Raw genomic sequence first — 17,346 nt, forward strand, 5'->3', positions numbered from 1 at the left:
CTCCTCCTCGTAAGAAGGCCCGGAAGGAACATTTTGTTGATGCGCCATCGCATCCCCAGGTTCTAACTTTTGATCCTTCCGACATCATGCACCCTAATTCATCCTCTTGGCTCCCGTCTCAGGAGGTGGCGGAGTACGTCCAGGCACACATTCGTCAACCTTTTGACAAAGATGTGCGTACCCGTCTCCGTTCTGAATGTCCACGGCCTGATTTAGCAGACAAATTAGCAGACACTCCGGAGGTGGATCCAACTATGGTGACATATCTTAAGAAATATGCCAAGGACCCAAAAAGAGGCATTGATAGAGCTTGGCGCTCTTGTCAAGATAAGTTATTGGACTTATTGGGACCTCTCACCAAAATTTTGGATTTAGGTTATCAGGCCAAAGAGTCTTCCTCCGCCATTGACCCTGACGACCTCATTGGTTGGGCTGAAAGAGCTGTTTGTCACTTGGGAAATGCCAATTGTGCCATGTCTTCTGAACGCAGACGTTCCATTTTATTAAAATTGGACCCAAAATTGGCTGAGCTTTCCTCCTCTGAATCCGGTCCTTTGGCGCAGGGTTTATTGTTTGGGCATCCTTTTCTCAAGGAACTCACAAAATTTGTCGCCACTTTCAGTGGTCTGGACAAGGCTCAGGCTTCTATTAGACGGGCTTTTCGCCCGGTTTTTGGGAGGGCCGGACGATATAGGGGACGATCGTTCGGCCGCGGCTTTAACCAATCTAACCAGCGTGGTTTCCAGTCCCACCGTGGTGGAGGTCAGCACCCCAACGCCGCCACCAACAAGCCTTCCTTCTACCCCTCCCGTAGAGGTCGATACCAATTCCGCAAAGGACGTGCCGGCGGTCATCAAGGAGGACATCACGATTCCTCAGCTTCAGGTGAGCTTGATCTCTGTTACAGAAGTCATGTTGGGGGGCAGGATTCAGTTTTCCTTCCCAATTGGCTCTTGATCTCCAACGATGCATGGGTGTTGGAGACTGTCAAAGGTTTCAGAATAGAGTTTTTCAGTTGCCCAAGTCAACCTTTCCCTCCTTCTCCCTTGATGTTTTCTCTTCACGATCAGGCGATTATTTCCGCGGAAATAGACTCCCTCCTGAGGAAAGGGGCTATTGTCCGGTCTTTTCCTCACCCTCAGGGTTTTTCAAGCAACGTCTTTCTGGTTCAGAAAAAAGGAGGCGGTTCCAGGTTAGTTCTCAACCTGAAAGAGTTCAACGGCTGGATTGTCTATCGCCACTTCAAGATGGAGGGCATCCATCTTTTGAGGGATCTTCTTCAGGAAGGGGACTGGATGGTCCGCCTCGATCTGAAGGATGCGTATTTGTCGATTCCCATTTACGGACCTCATCGCCGGTTTCATCAATTCCAGTGGCAGGGTGTCTGGTACGAGTTCAAGGTTCTCCCGTTCGGCCTCTCGTCAGCACCCTGGTGCTTCACGAAACTTCTGAGGCCTGTGGTGGAGTCACTGCGAGCTCGGGGAGTTCGTCTGATAATTTATCTGGACGACATTCTTATCATGGCTCACTGTCCCCGTCTGTTAATGCTCCATTTGGAATGGTCAATAGATCTCTTACAGTCTCTCGGATTTCTAGTGAATCCTCAGAAATCTGTTTTTCACCCCTCGCAGTCGATAGAATTTCTGGGTTTCCTGATCAATTCTCTCTCTTGCCAACTGCTATTGCCCCTTCAGAAGATCAGGACAATCAAACGGGAGTTGAGATTGATTTTACACAAACAGCTTTTGTCGTTGAGATCTATAGCTCGGATTGTCAGTCTGTTAGCTTCATCAATTCAGGCCATCTTCCCGGGTCCTCTCCATTATCGGGCGCTCCAGCGACTCAAAATCCGCCATCTCCAGAAAGGCCTCAAGTATTCGGATCAGATTCCTCTGTCAGAGGAAGCGAGGTGGGAGATGTTGTGGTGGTTGGAACATATGGAGTCCTGGAATGGCCGAGCCCTGTTCGGAGTGTCCCCGGAGGTGGTGATAGAATCCGACGCCAGTCAGTGGGGTTGGGGAGCCCGTTGCGGTCCAATGTCCACGGGAGGCCGGTGGTCTTCGGAGGAATTATCTCTCCATATCAATTGTCTGGAACTTCTGGCGGGGTCCTTTGCGATCCGTTGTCTATCTCCTCACATGACGAATTGTTGCATTCTCCTACGCATGGACAATGTCTCAGCGGTCCGTTATGTCAACAAGCTAGGGGGGACACGTTCCAAGATTCTAGCAGAGATAGCCAAAGATTTTTGGCACTTTTGTCTTCAGAGAAACATCACGGTGATTGCAGAGTACCTGCCGGGTCACAGCAATCTGGTGGCAGACTGGAATTCTCGTCATCTTCGAGATTTCAGCGACTGGAGACTTCACCCTCGGGTGTTCAGATAACTGTCTCGTGTGTGGGGCCCCTGCCAGATCGATCTTTTTGCCTCTCGCCTCAACACTCAACTTCCTCAGTTTTTCAGTTGGCGTCCGGATCCGGAGGCTCTTGCCACGCATGCATTTCTACAGACATGGCCGTCTCACCTGTGTTACGCCTTTCCCCCGTTTTTCATGATCTCCAGGGTTCTGGCACGCATGAAATTTTATCAGACGGAGTTGATTCTGATCACCCCTCTCTGGAGGGCTCAGGCTTGGTTCCCGGTTCTTCTGCAGATGTCTTGTGCAGTGCCATTTCTGCTTCCCCAGCTGTGGAATCTGTTATTGGATCCCCTCGGCAATCCTCATCCTCTAATAGAGTCGGGTCAACTCTTTCTAGTGGCATGGCGGGTTTCGGAGATCGCTGGCAAGTCTCAGGCCTTTCGGGAGACGCTTCCAGATTTATCAACGAAGCTTGGTCTCCCAACACACACAAACGTTATGCAGCCGCAAGGAAACGTTGGTGTGATTGGTGCGCTCAACGGGAAGTGGATCCCTCTAATACAGATGTCACTTTGATTGTGAATTTTTTAGCTTCCCTTGCTTCCTCAGGCCTTGCATATCGGACTGTCAACAATTTCCGTTTGGCCATCTCGGCGGGGCATATTCCTATTAATAGTAAACCTGCAGGTGAACATCCTTTGATTTCCAAGTTACTCAGAGGTATCAGATTGGTAAAACCTCCTTGTCCTAAGTATGTTGCATTGTGGGATGTGTCTATTGTCTTACGTTTTTTGGAGGCTTGGCCTTCCAACGATTCTTTATCCCGCAAACAATTATCAGCTAAGTTAACTATGCTTTTATATCTAGTCTCTTGCAAACGTGTGTCTAATGTTCGCTCGCTAGACCTTGCAGGTTGTACTTTTTCTCCTGAAGGGGTTACTTTTTCCATTTCCAGACGTACTAAGTGTAATACTGCCTCAGTCACTTACCCAAGTTTTCCCAATAATCCAAAACTCTGTGTAGTGCAATGTATTAAGGATTATGAGGTAAGTACTGCTCGTTTTCGTCAAGATTTACATGGTCAATTGTTGATTGCGTTGCAAAAACCCTTTCGCCCTGTGACCCCGGCTACTTTAGCCAGATGGGTCAGATGGCTCATGGGTGAAGCTGGTATTGATGTTACTACTTTTGGTGCACACTAAACTCGTGGAGCTATGGCTTCCAAGGCCTTTTCTATGGGTGTGACCTTAATAGATATTATGAAAGCAGCTGATTGGTCAGCGGATTCTATGTTTAAGACTTTTTATTATAAACCTATTCTGAATATTGCTTCTGTTGTGGTGGCTCAGCTTTGAACAAGCATAATCGGAGCCTCCGGTCCTGACATAGAATTAAAATTTGCGAACATACGTGACAAGAATTTTCAATTCTATTAAGGACACGGAGGCGAGGATTATCCCACCCATTTTTTCTGTTATATATTTTGCATATGATAAATTTTCAACTATATATTTCTGGTATACTGTTATGATGTATTTGGATACAATCCTTGTTTTTTCTCTTCCCTCCCTACGTATTCTATGCTTTCTTTTCACTTCGGAATGGTATATTACCACTTTATATCTTTTTTCAGGTTCTGATCCGAAGTGAGCTGCGCTTCTTCTTTACCTTGGATTATTTTTTCTGGACGTCTGCTGGTTCCTGTTTTGGGGGATGTTGTTTCACGCATCAAATCAGCTGTTTCTATCCTGTTGGTCTTCAGTTGAAGTGTTCGAGCTACGATTTTATCTTCCACGCCTTTTTTCCAGTTATTGCACTTTTTTCTTCTTCTGACTGTTGCTAATTTCCAAAGAAAGAGGATGTGGTATTCTCTTGCTGACTATTTATATGTGCATACTCTATGGTTATTTCGTCATACCCATTGGGTTCATGGGTATTGTAGTTTTTTCTTATATTGTAATATGATTGGCTGCTGAGCAAATTTCAGTAAAGAAATGAGAAGCATAATCCTCGCCTCCGTGTCCTTAATAGAATTGAAAACTCTTGTCACGTATGTTCGCAAATTTTTAATTGTACATTTACATAAGTTGTAATTGTTGGATTCACTTTTTAACCCACATAAAAATATTATATTTAGTGTGAACGGTAACTTAGTCAGGTAGATGGGCAGTGCTGATCCCGAGCGCCAGCATCAAGCACGAATACCATTGTCAATAGTCATTTTCTTACTTCCCTATACGACAATATCATTCGCAGTTAGACATGTTCCCACCTAATGCAATGCACAAGGCAACCGCCAAGTAGGTTATATCCACTGTAACTGGACACAACCCTGTCCCCTGCTCAGCTCCAGGGTTAGAACACACAGTCAGCCCTTGTCAGATGGGCAGACAACCATAACCTCATTCCCAAAGTGAATTACATTACAACATACTTGACAATTAAGAATACAGCCATCCTCACAAAAGTAAGAACCTAATAAATTCACCTTCCGGTTGAGAGCACAACAACCCTTCCTCAAGAGAACCATACCTACGATGCCATTGTAGAGATAAGCTCGGGAGAAACACAACAGCATCTCTTTCCTGTCTGGGAGCTCAATGCTCCCTCCAGCTGTATGCTGCGCACAAGATACAGTTTTCTTAAGGTAGCACGAAAATCTGCTTTGGAATTAACACAATACTCCACCACACACTTCATTTTCATGCACATACATTCGGTTCCCTCCGCGGTATGGAAGCTCATCGCATAAACACCGGGGACCATTAAATATTATGAAACATTAGACATCAATCCCAGTCGAACTTAAACCATGGTGCGTTCACGGTTGGTAGAACACGCATCGTGTAACAGTTAAAATATCTCACCTGCTTCTTTTCTGAACTTTTTCCCTGCTAAAAGTTGTTGACTTTCACGTTGCTGGCTCAACCTCGCATGTGTAATGACATGGCAGGACGGGGGCGGGGAAGGGACAAGACAGGGAAGGGTCACAGCATGTTACACATGCCTCGGAGATCAGCGCTCAGGCTCAAGCTACGCGCAGTGCTTCGCTTGAACCAGTTCTGAGCAGCGCAAGACCCCCATTGTCCTGAACAGCCACATGGCTGCCGCAGCAATTTGACCTACGCAACAGACTTGAGTTACAGCGAAACACGGGAACGAACACGCGGATTTAAAAGATTAGCGCGCGCACCTCAGCCGCACCGATTGCAAGTACACCAGGCGGGAGTACATTGAAATGGAAAAAGGACGTGCCAAATGTTTGACGTCACACTCACGGCCATTTTAGATCGCACAGTTTACAGATGAACACATTCATTTTTGTCGGGCACGGGGAGATTACGCGATCTGCCCAAAATCCCAGGATGCTGAGCGCCGTTACCCAGGCTCGAACCTGGTTCCCCATCGTGGAAGTCCACCGCTCTATCCGCAACGCTACCTCCTTACACCTCAGGCGGCCAGTATTCTCTCGTAGCCCGCTACCGCTGCCTGCACCCAGAGTGTGGCGTGGAACCAAATGACATTGTGACATTCCCAGCCCCCAAACAACAAAGTGGCAAAACCGTAGTAGGACATGAGCAGAGGCTCCCGTAGATCCACCCCAAGATCTAACCTTTTCAGCGCCGCGAAACAGAGGGAGCCAGACAGTACAAGTCAGCCATGGCTGGGCAGCACCTCCCCGCAGAGGCTTGGGGGAGGGGGGGGCCGACTCACCCCTCACTTGGTGGGAGACTAATGCCAGTGCTCCCGCCCATGACCATGCCGCACACCCGGTCACAGGCACTGTGACCCATACGGCCCCCAGGCGGACCGAAACCATCGGTCCAGGGGCCAGTCTGTGACGGGGCGACTCGCCTCGCGATAAAACAAACACCGGCTGAATAATTTACGCTCCTGGAGCAACCGTATAGACAAATCTCGTCACACAAGCATGCTGGCAGGGGCACAAGGACCCCTGCCACAGTCTCTGAGCCACGGCTTCCTGTAAGCCCGACACAACAGCCCGCCACACGTGAGCGCAGGGAACACACACCACCCGCCTGCAGCGACCCCTTCACCGCTCCAGGCCGCGCCGCTTACGCTGTTACCCAATGCCGAGCCGGCCCAGGCATGCCCCAAACCGACCGGGCAGAACTATAAGCCCAAATGGCGCCGCACAATCACCACGCCTAGGAGCTGCATCTCCTGGCCCGTGCTGCTCACTGTGTCCTCAAACAATTATCACTGGGTTAAACAACACTTTTCCAGCCAAGAGTGCCCCCAAAACGCTCGGAGCAGGACAATTTGTAAAAATAGCGCTACCGAAGCACAGCCGCTCCGAACCTCCCACATCGCTGTCTACCACCGGAATTGAGATGGCCGCAGGATGCCCCGGACTCACCATCGAGAAATCCCTGACAAACGGCGCAACGCGCCCCAGCGAAATCCAACACCATGGACACTCGTGACCAGCGTGACTGTGTTCCTGGACGTTTTATCAGAGGCCAGTTTACAACTGGACTTTTTCAAAGCGATTCCAATTCGGGAGGGAACACGGCAAATACCTAGGGCTTTCCTTTTATTTTCTTTATAACATCCCAAGAATGAAACAAGCACACCACTGCTTTTCTCCGAGGTGAAGCAGAAATGCCTCGGAGAAAGGCAGCGGCGTTTTTCGGATTCGGGGGCGTGTTCCTGCTGTTCTAAAAAGGGCGTGGCTAAAAAGTGGAAAGAACAGCACGGAACACGCCCCCGAATCTGAAAAAGACGGAGCCTATTTGGTGGGACGGCTCTCTCCTCCAATGGCTGGCCTCCGTTTAGGAAGCCAGCCAATGGAGGAGAGGCAAAAAGAGAGGCGGGCTAAATAGCCACTCTAAGCATCATAAGATCTCCGGACTTCCGGTTCTGCCTTCGGCAGACCGGACGGTCCCTCGACCTAAAAAGGGTCTCCTTGGCCACAAGTCAGGGGCACTCGCGCCAGAGGCCAGGTACTGATGCTTGGAACAGCCGCTCAACATCCTGTTATTCTGGGAAATCACTTCATCTCCTCGTGCCTTCCACAAATGAATATGTCCTTATGTAATGTAACTGGTGCTCATGTAAAGTGCTCCAATACCTTCGAGTCGAGTTCGCGCTATATAAAACTGCAAAAAAATTAAATTATTCGAGGCATTCCCAAATAGAATAAGTAAACGAATACCTGCAGAACCACCAAGAGAAAACCTGGATGAAATACTCGAAGGCACAGAAGCACCTTTAAATGTAAAGTTTGCCTGTAACGCAATTGGAATTCTGCAGCCAATCACAGACCAGAAACTTTTTTTATCTCATGGGGCTGCATATATGCGAGTACATTAATGGATACTTGCTATTTGGCTGTAGCCAACAAAGGCTGTTTATTGACTGGTTCTCTGGATTGTCGGGAGGCGAGGAAGGCTCTTTCTGATTGTCCTCCAGTGCCTCATTGTCTGCGATTGTTAAACCAGGACACAGCAAATGCTTCTTGTTTTCTGCTATGCTATCTCATCTCCACTCGGAGAGAAGATGCTGCCTTTGATCAATCTCAGATTGTTGGCTTTTCAATGGTGGACACAAGCACTGCCCTCCCCTCCCCAACACTTCAGAGCTGCTAGATGCACAGAGCTGTCTCTTCCCAGCGCTATCTAGGCTCCAACAAATGACCTGGCACAGAAGTATAAAGGACCACTGTACATGTTCATGTATCATTGCCACTGCAGCTCTAGAATCTGGATCTGGAGAAGATCTGGACTATTTCCTGTCAACTTTAGCCTTTTTGATCTACCAACAATGCTTTGGTTGGTCAGTGCCATGGAGCTGGTGCAGAGAATTCTGTAAGTCTTCCCGAAGAGACCTCCTGAAAGGCATGCTCTTCCAAGAAGAGATCTCAGACATCTTAAAGAATCTACCCTGGGAAAGCATATTTACACGGACACTTAAACCACTCCAAGTCCTGGAGCTGGGATATTTGCATTCCCAGAAATGAGTCTGCAATTAGTGTCTGTTCCTTCTGAGTAGTTTCTAAGTATGTGGTGAGATAAGAGAACACAAGCATTGGCACAGCCAATAGGTCTTGCATTTGGGACCGTATAAGTGTTTAGCCATGCAACAGCTGATGTTGTTGCACCAAGGATATTGTGCTGCATAACTAAATACTTATAAGGTCCCAAAAGCAAGACCTATTGGCTATGCCAATGCTTGTTCTTTTTACGTTTAGCGATCCAAGATACCAGATGCAACTTGGATCAGTAAATACCAATTTTTTTTTTCAGCACAATAGCACTACATAAAAATAGTAAAGGGGCGTTGTGTGAAGGGCAGTTGAGGAGTTGGCGGGGAGAGCAGGAGAGGGGAGGAGAGGAAAAGCAGCATAGAGGTAGAGAGCAACACAGGGTTTAGGAGGAGAAGAACACAATGGAGAAAAGAACATGGAGCATGGGGGTAGGGGGTAGGGGAGTATAGCAGAGAGAAGCACACAAGTGGGCGATAGAAAGCATCATATGTGGAATAGGAAAAAAAAGGGCCAGTGGAGAAGCACACAAGGGAGAGAGCAGAATGATGCGCAGGGGCCAGGGGAGCATAGGGGAGAACACAGGAGATTGAGTGAGCAGCACACTAGGGAACAGCAACACAGGGCATTGGGGCGGGTATATGGTGGGAGGAAAAGCACACAAGTAAGAGAACTTCAAAACACATGCACTCTGATAGAGTGATTAGCCAAAAAAAAGTAGTCCCCTAAAACTGAGCACTGGAAGGATATAATTCAGCCAGTCAAAAAGATGGTAAAGAAGTAATGCTCCAGGGGAGGGACAAATTCAAGAAGATGAATGCAAACCATTGAATGAGAAGCAAGCAAATGAGTGTGACAATAATGGCAAGTGACGGGCATGAGTTGCGTAATAGGCGAGACATAAAAACCTACCTGACTTTCGTTGGTGCAGTTTCCCACAATGCACTCTGCTTTCTCTCTACGCCATAATCACGAGAGGCCCTGTGAGATAAATGACATGCCAGAGATACTCTCTGAATATATTATGAAATGCCTGATTTTAATGGAAGTTCTATTTGTTCTGGATCAAGTGTAAATTCGGAGTGGATATGATGGTGGAGCACATGGCTTCAGCTGACTCTCTTCCAGATTAATCACTTACTCTAGAGAAGCACACCGGGTTTTCAGATAGTGAAAATTTCAGAAGTTTAGTGGTGAGCATCCCCACCCCCCACAATTTCTAATACTCGTCTGAAATTCAAATGAATATGCGGGGATGAGGGCCTACGGGTGCCAAAGATCTTTATCAGTAATGTATGTTTGGTGAAAGATCGAGTCTGGCGTTTGCCTGTCACGTAGACCATGGTAATTTCAGGTTAAATATCAATAGTCACTGGCGATGGAGTGAAGGAACAGCTTAGCATTATCTCTAGTATCCCAGCCCTCTGCCTATACAAATGTGCATTCAGTTCCTCTACCTATACATATGCGCATTCAGTTCCTCTGCCTATACAAATGTGCATTCCATTCCTTGGCCTATACAAATGTGCATTCAGTTCCTCTGCCTATAGAAATGAGCATTCCATTCCTTGGCCTATGCCTCTGCCTATACAAATGTGCATTCAGTTCCTCTGCCTATACAAATGTGCATTCCATTCCTTGGCCTATACAAATGTGCATTCAGTTCCTCTGCCTATAGAAATGAGCATTCCATTCCTTGGCTTATACAAATGTGCATTCAGTTCCTCTGCCTATACAAATGTGCATTCAGTTCCTCTACCCATACAAATGTGCACCTCTGCCTATACAAATGTACATTCCGTTCCTCTGCCTATACAAATATGCATTCAGTTCCTCTGCTTATAAAAATGTGCATTCAGTTCCTCTGCCTATACAAATGTGCATTCCATTCCTTGGCCTATACAAATGTGCATTCAGTTCCTCTGCCTATAGAAATGAGCATTCCATTCCTTGGCCTATACAAATGTGCATTCAGTTCCTCTGCCTATACAAATGTGCATTCAGTTCCTCTGCCTATACATATGTGCATTCAGTTCCTCTGCCTATACAAATGTGCATTCCATTCCTTGGCCTATACAAATGTGCATTCAATCAATACAAACTTTATTCGGCATTTACTAACGCCATAAAAAGTACAGAATAAAAAACATCATATATTTACAATCTTCCTTCTCATATGTTAGGCCAGTTAATCTTTTTACATCCTAAATTACTTAAGCACACTCCCCTATTTTTGCCCACTTATATCTTAGGGCAGCCTTACTCTTGCCTGGTAAATCTCTAATAAGGGCATCCATATGATAAACAATGATATGTAGGTCTTCCTTAATCCTAACTAATTGTACCCTCAGCCAATCTCTCTTGTTTCTCTTAACTTAAAAGCACATCTTAAAAAACGTATTATACAGAATAGAACCCTGGGGTCTTTAGTCATTTGTAAATAAAGAAGGGCCACCTTTGCATGTTTAAATTTGTTCTCCTTCAACAGGTCAATTAAAAAATGGCGCTTTGGCAATGAATAAAATGGGCACAGTAATACAAAATGAAGGGCATCCTGCGGAGATCGTTGATCGCAGCCGCAGGGGCCCTTTGGCTCAGAAACTTTATTAAAACCCGCCGGTACGGCTAATAAGTAATGTAAAAAATTGAACCTAAAACGTGTTAATAAAAATCTGTCATGAGGGTTATATATGAGGGACAAATATGGTTCTATTCCATCAGTGGTCCTCACCAGCCCATATGCTTTCACTGACTTTTTCCTCCAATCCATATCTTCTCTTCCGGTGACTTTGTGCATAAAAAATCCCTTTTTTACTATCTCCTTATCTTTCTCGTTATTCTGCCTGGGTTGGAGAAAAGATCTTCGAGGCCTATTGCTTTAAAGGTGGCTCTCAAATATTTTAGCCAAGGGATATTCATCCCCCTGTCCCTTTCTAGGCAGTCTTTAATTATCCGTCTGGAGAGTTCCGCTTCCGGATTAATCCAAATTTTTAGCCAGGCTAAAAGTGGTCTGACCTGTACCTTGTCCTCTATACATGCTCGCACCCAGTTCTTCATGAATGATGCTTGCGGGAACACATTGTGGTAGCTTGAGCAAGCATCTCATAAATTTATTCTCCTGCAACTGCAGCTTCTCTACCCCCGCGAATCCCCACAATTCTGCTCAATATGTCGCTTTAGTGAAGCAGATAGAGTTATATAACTTCATCATTTGTTCTGGGGCCCAGCGTCCAATCCTTCTGGCACAATTCATGATTGCCCCTACGCTGGCCGCGAGCTTATTGCCCCTTTCTTCTGTGAGTTCTTTAAAATGTAGGTGCCCATCGAATAGAATGCCTAAATACGAGAAGGTCGCGACCTTCTCTATTTTATGGGCGCCTATTCTATAATTGTAGCGTTTGTGGACCCTCCTGCCTGCTTCTAGTACGTAAGATTTCGCTAGATTGGCACTTAGATCCAGGTTGCTCATAAAATTGACAAACCCATTGATCAGTTTTTGTAAGCCCAAAGGCGTGCGTGCCAATAAGACCGCATCATCTGCGTAAAGCAGGACACGAATTGGTCTAGTCCCTACTCTTGATGAGTCTATTTTTAAATCCAATAGAGCTTTTTCCAGACCATTTATATATATGGAAAACAAAAATGGGGCCAAAATACACCCCTGCTGTACGCCACTGGTACAAGCAAAGGGTTCTGTACATCCCCCCTCTGTGTTGTACCTTACTTTGGCCAAGGTGTTCCAGTGGAGTGCTTTCATGATCTCTATTAGTTCTTGATCTGCCCCTAGTGCACTTAATAGATTCCATAGCTTCTCCCTGTTAACACAGTCAAAAGCGGCTGTAAGATCCATAAAGGCACGATAAACCGCCTCAGTACTAGCAATGGTATATTTTGTCACCAACAAGTACAAATTTAAACTTTGGTCTGTGGAGGATCTACTTGACCTAAATCCATACTGAACGTCCGTAATGACGCTCTTCTCCTCTGCCCAAATTGTCAACCGATTTAAAATAAAACGCCTTAAAATTTTAGCGGTGACATCAATTAGTGAAATTGGGCGATAGGTTGCGGGCTATCCCGATTTCCTTTTTTAAAAATTGGCACTCTTGTGGTGCCCATAGATCAACGTTACTTAAAAAGAGGTCTGGGGGTATCCCATCCGGGCCCGGTGCTTTATTCCTGGTAAGTCCACAGATTCCTACTCTTATCTCTTCTAGAGTAAATTCAGCTTTAGCTGCCCTCGTTGGTCTCCCTTCGTCTAACTGGGGATTTATTATATCATACCGATGCTCATTAGTAACCCGATTATACAGCCCACTGAAGTGTTCCACCCACTGCTCTGCGAGCATATTAGAAGAGATCCGATCCCCAGATCCCTCATTAAAACAGGGATTATTTATTATTTTCCAAAAACTAGACGAGTCTTTTTTCTCCGAGGCCTCTCTAAGATCCTCCCAAGTTTGGTTGCGTAGAGCAGACTTCCTGTGTTTAACTGCCTGCTTATAATTAAGTCTGCATTGTGCAATCCTTTGTTTATCTCTAGGGGTCACTTTTAGGGCATTTCTCAGTTTCTTTTGTGCCAGGGAACATGCCTTATCAAACCATTTAGGATCGTTATTTGGCCTGCCCTGTCCTTTAGATATTAATAGGCCGTCAAGTAAACGGCCCAATCCTTCAAAAAGTTCTACCAGTTTTTTGCCATTTACTGCTAAATCTAGGCGATCGTCCATTAACTGTTTGCCCCCTATTATGAGTGATCTGTAGAACTCCTCGCTATCTATGCAAGTCCATTTTAAGCGTCTACCCTGATCAGTGGCCGTCTCTACAATTGTCTCCCTTCCCTTTTTCTTAATTTTAGATAAGTTTGAGTCTTCCAAAATCAGTGTTAAGGGGTTATGATCACTAAAACCACTGATTTCAATAGAGAAATCTCTTATTCTTGGCTTCAATTGTTTTGACACCACAATAAAATCAATAAACGAGGAGCACCCTCTTCCTTTAAATGTTGGCGGTATCAATTTGTTTAGTCTTAACTCTAATAGATCTATGGTGTGCTCTAAATTGAGTGTATTTATCACCCGAGCTAACACCTTACCTTCGGGAGTATGTTCAAGATGTGGGCCCTCCTCATAATTGCAGGTGGTCCAATCCTCCTTGATCGGCAATAGATTAGGGCATAAGTGACAATTAAAGTCCCCCACAATTAGAAACATGGGTGCAAGGGGCCCTAATGTCTTCTCATTCAGATCATTTAGCCTTCCCTCAAGTTCCCTTGCACATTGACCACCCACATTATAAAAGTTAGCTAGAATGATATGGAGTCCCCTCATTCTTAGACTTAAGCCGAACATGTTTTCAGTACCCCATTTCAAGTCTGTCCAGGTTCCCACAATGGTTAAATCTACAAATATTAAAAGCCCGCCCCTTGCTCTCCCTGATGTAGATTTGCTCGCTGGGGTCCCGAATTGTTTATACCCTTCTAAATGAAAATGTAAGTATTCTGTCTCCCACATTTCCTGGATGCAAATGATATTAAAATTTTTGATGTATGCTATCCATTCCTGGTTTGTGAATTTGGTCACTAGCCCCGCCACATTCCAAGATACCATATTCAATGTTCTTCCTGCACTAACAACCTCCCCTCCACGGACATCTTCCAGGTTTATGTGAGATATCTTCTCTTGAACTGTTTCATTTACTCCCACCTTCCTAACCAGGACATTTTCCACCTCATTTACTGTTACATTTTTTAGAGCCCCCCTTTTGGCTAGTTCTTGTCTCTGCCTGGTTTTTATGTCGCAGGGTCAATCTATTTCGCTAAGGCGCCTACCCCACTGGGGTCTTGCTTGTCTGCTGTACTGATTCATGCCCCCCCCCCCCACTCACCTCTCCCTAATGTCTGCTGTGTACAAAACCTACCCTCTCCTTCTTGCTGCGTAGACTCCCATGTTCGCCCAAATTCTCGCCCGCTCCCTCTTATTCTTCCTATCTGGCCACTACATTCCTCCGCAAGCCGCAGATTTGAGCGAGTGCCTCCAAAATATGCAGACCTATAGAAGTAACCCAACTCGTGAACCTGGATTTGTGTCTCCTGATGTGACCATGTTCCCCTACAAATGTGATCTACTACTCTAGGATCGCTAAAGTTGATGACAATACAGTCCACCCCCTTTTTTTTTTTCCCCCTCCTATCCAGTCCACTCTCCTTACATGAAGGATTTTGCATCTTAGCCCTCTGGGTAATGGTTTGTGGATATTTAACCAGTGGATTACCTTGTTTTTCAGCTGGTCATAAGCTTTGATTTCATCACTCTCCCATGGTGGGACCCCAGTGAGAACCACCACATACGGGGTACATTCCGGTGGTAAATCTAAAATTGAATGCAATTCCAGATCAGTACCTCTGCCCCCCCCCTTTCATTAGCACTTATGGCTCCTCCCCCAGCTAGTGGGAACTTCCCGCTCGTCCCATTCCCCCCCCCACGGAAACCACTGGACATTCCTGTGGTATTGGGGGCACCGTAGAAATTGTGCTTGTTGGGGTAATAATAACTGGAATAGGGCGAGCCAACAGTTCCTTCCCCGCCTCTCTCCCACCCGCACTAGGCAAACCTCCACACACTATTTTATTTTCTGTCCCCCCTGTTAAATGGTAGCGGCAGTTTCAGTCGATAACCCTTCAAGTATTGCCCGGCGGTAATCGCCTCTCATACCATTCGATAATTTACCAATGAAAGAGGCAGGCGCCGGAGACTGGAAGGCAGGAAACAAAGTTTTTATTCCGTCGGAGCAGAACACATCAGATCAGACAGCAAGGTATCGTCACGAGGTGCTCTAACTGCATCTCTGAGACCTGGTCTCTTATACACACGTTTATGACTTTATTGCAGGTTTATCATACATGGCACATTCTTGAGATCGCTTGGAACATGAAAGAACATCCTCGGAATCCCCACTTCGAGCTCGTTCCCACACATATCTACAGTGGAAGTCCCCACCCCATCCACAGTAGGAGATGGCTATCACACAGCTGGACATTCCGCCAATTCCCGGGGGTGGGTGCGACCGGCCGGGTCTCAGGGGGTAGGGGCTTTGATCTACTGTAATCCCTTTGATGTGGGGTGTTTCCCTTACAGTAGGGGTAATAAACTGCATCCGTAGGGCTAGGTGATGGCCTGGGATCGGTTCGGACAATGGGGCGCAGAGGAAGGGGGTTATCAAAGAGATGCATGACCATGTATGGGATGTCGGTCAGGCGTGGAATGTGGTTCTATGGCAGGGTCGCGCAGAAGGAGAGGGTTTATGGCCCGTGTATGAGAGAGCGGGGGTGGCCAGCGCGCGGGGGATGCTTGCAGCGCCAGGGGGACGCGCTGGCGATCGATAATGAGCGGGGGGGAGAGAGTGGGGTGCCTAAAATGGCTGCCGTGTGCTCGCTGTGCGTGGCGCTGGGGAGAGGCAAGATGGCGCAGATAATGTTCAGTTTGCAAGCTAAATTTCCACAGTCCTCCCTTTTAACATATCTCGCCAGCTTGCCTGGCCGACGTTTACCTTCGTTAACCTTCAGCTATAATATCGTTAATGTTTTTCGTACATTCCTTAAAGATACAGAGTTTTTAGGGCAGGCAGGAGTAATCTGACACATTTGTACATAGTTACATACAGGTGATAAAGTAGGCGAGGAGGTAGTACATACAAAGTTACATCAGCTGCGCCGCATGTCAGGCCCAGGGGTAGGAAGAGGGGAGCTTGTTTGAGCACAAATAGGATACTGTAAAGCAAAAAAATGTTTCTGGCAAAGCAAGGGATATTTCGTACATTACATAAGGCCCAGACTTCGTGTGGATCAAAAAGATAGTCAGTATAGTCGTGTGCATGGCTGGTGTTGTATGAATGTCATTATACAAAGTTAGATTTTCTAAACTTCTCAGTGTGCAGTCGGAAGTGACTGATGCAACATCATGAAAACTCGATAGGAAGATAGTTAATATAAAAAGGTGGTTGGGAGAGGATTTTTCAACTTTAACATGGGTTCTTCTTTCCAGTGTCCTATTACGAAGAGCCATCACTGGTAAGCTCTTATTGTTGTTCTTCTTTCGTTGGCACTGTTGAGCACCGGCGGTGGAGCTAAAGTCCAGCTCAAATCCAATTTCTCACGTGGCAGGGTGTGATCATTCGCTGTTCTCCGATCACAGTCCTGTTCCTTAACACAGTTCATCATAGATACTTTGAGACAGGGTACCTGCTTTTCGTTCTTCTGTAGTTAAGTCAAATTCATAATCCATATAATAGAGTGAGAGAGAGAGAGAGAGAGAGAGAGAAGGGTGTGACGTGCTTCGGGATGCCGAGGGAAGAGGGGGTGGAGTGGGATCGGATCAAAATGCGGACCAAGGGAGGAGCCAAGATGGCGACCGGGACGGCAGCGTAGACTCCCGGCTCCGTGAACCTCCGCATCCCGCACGGATATCCTGCCTGAGATCCTCAACCTGTGCTACGTGGTCGTGTTTCTGAAGGAGAGGGGCTCCCGACTGTGTGACTCCGAGGTTTCTAGCTGTGCTATCGCCGGAGAAAATTGCATCTGAACTTTGCGGCCTGTGCGGCCCTGGAGCCGGGACATCGAGTGGACGCCGTGGCCGGGTGGCAGTGCGACAACAGCGGCCGGTGGTGACTGGGTGGAGTCGGCCCACCGGAGTGGTGCCAAACTCGGCCTACATTTCGGCGTGGTCACTTCCACTGCCCAGCGTAGCTGACCGAGTGCATGACCGGGGGTGCAAATCTTAGATCCTCCGGTGACTGCCCCTGCCTTGCTGTTGAGCTGCCCGGCCGCCGTCCGTATCCTGCCCCGATCATTGCGGGCCGCCCCCGGATTTCTACGGGAGCTGGCCCGTGGTGGGGACGACTGTTGCCCGTGACCACGGATAGTTTTTTGCCTGCCCCCGGAACCCGGTCACCCGCGACGTGGACATCGCGACGCTTGTCCCG

General features: G+C 46.9%; 1 protein-coding gene across 1 annotated transcript in view; it reads left to right on the plus strand.

Moving 5' to 3' along the window:
* LOC146869331 (prolargin-like) overlaps nucleotides 1-4,365 on the plus strand; it is a 129,750-nt gene extending 125,385 nt beyond the window's left edge. Inside the window, exon 3 of the mRNA XM_085650452.1 lies at nucleotides 3,994-4,365. Coding sequence (XP_085506578.1) covers nucleotides 3,994-4,010 — 17 coding nt within the window. The 3' untranslated portion in view covers nucleotides 4,011-4,365. The remainder of the gene's footprint in view (nucleotides 1-3,993) is intronic.
* Nucleotides 4,366-17,346: the final 12,981 nt, after the last annotated feature.

The sequence above is a fragment of the Triturus cristatus genome, chromosome 1_1 (genome assembly GCF_964204655.1).
Source record: "Triturus cristatus chromosome 1_1, aTriCri1.1, whole genome shotgun sequence".
NCBI classification, from domain to species: domain Eukaryota; kingdom Metazoa; phylum Chordata; class Amphibia; order Caudata; family Salamandridae; genus Triturus; species Triturus cristatus.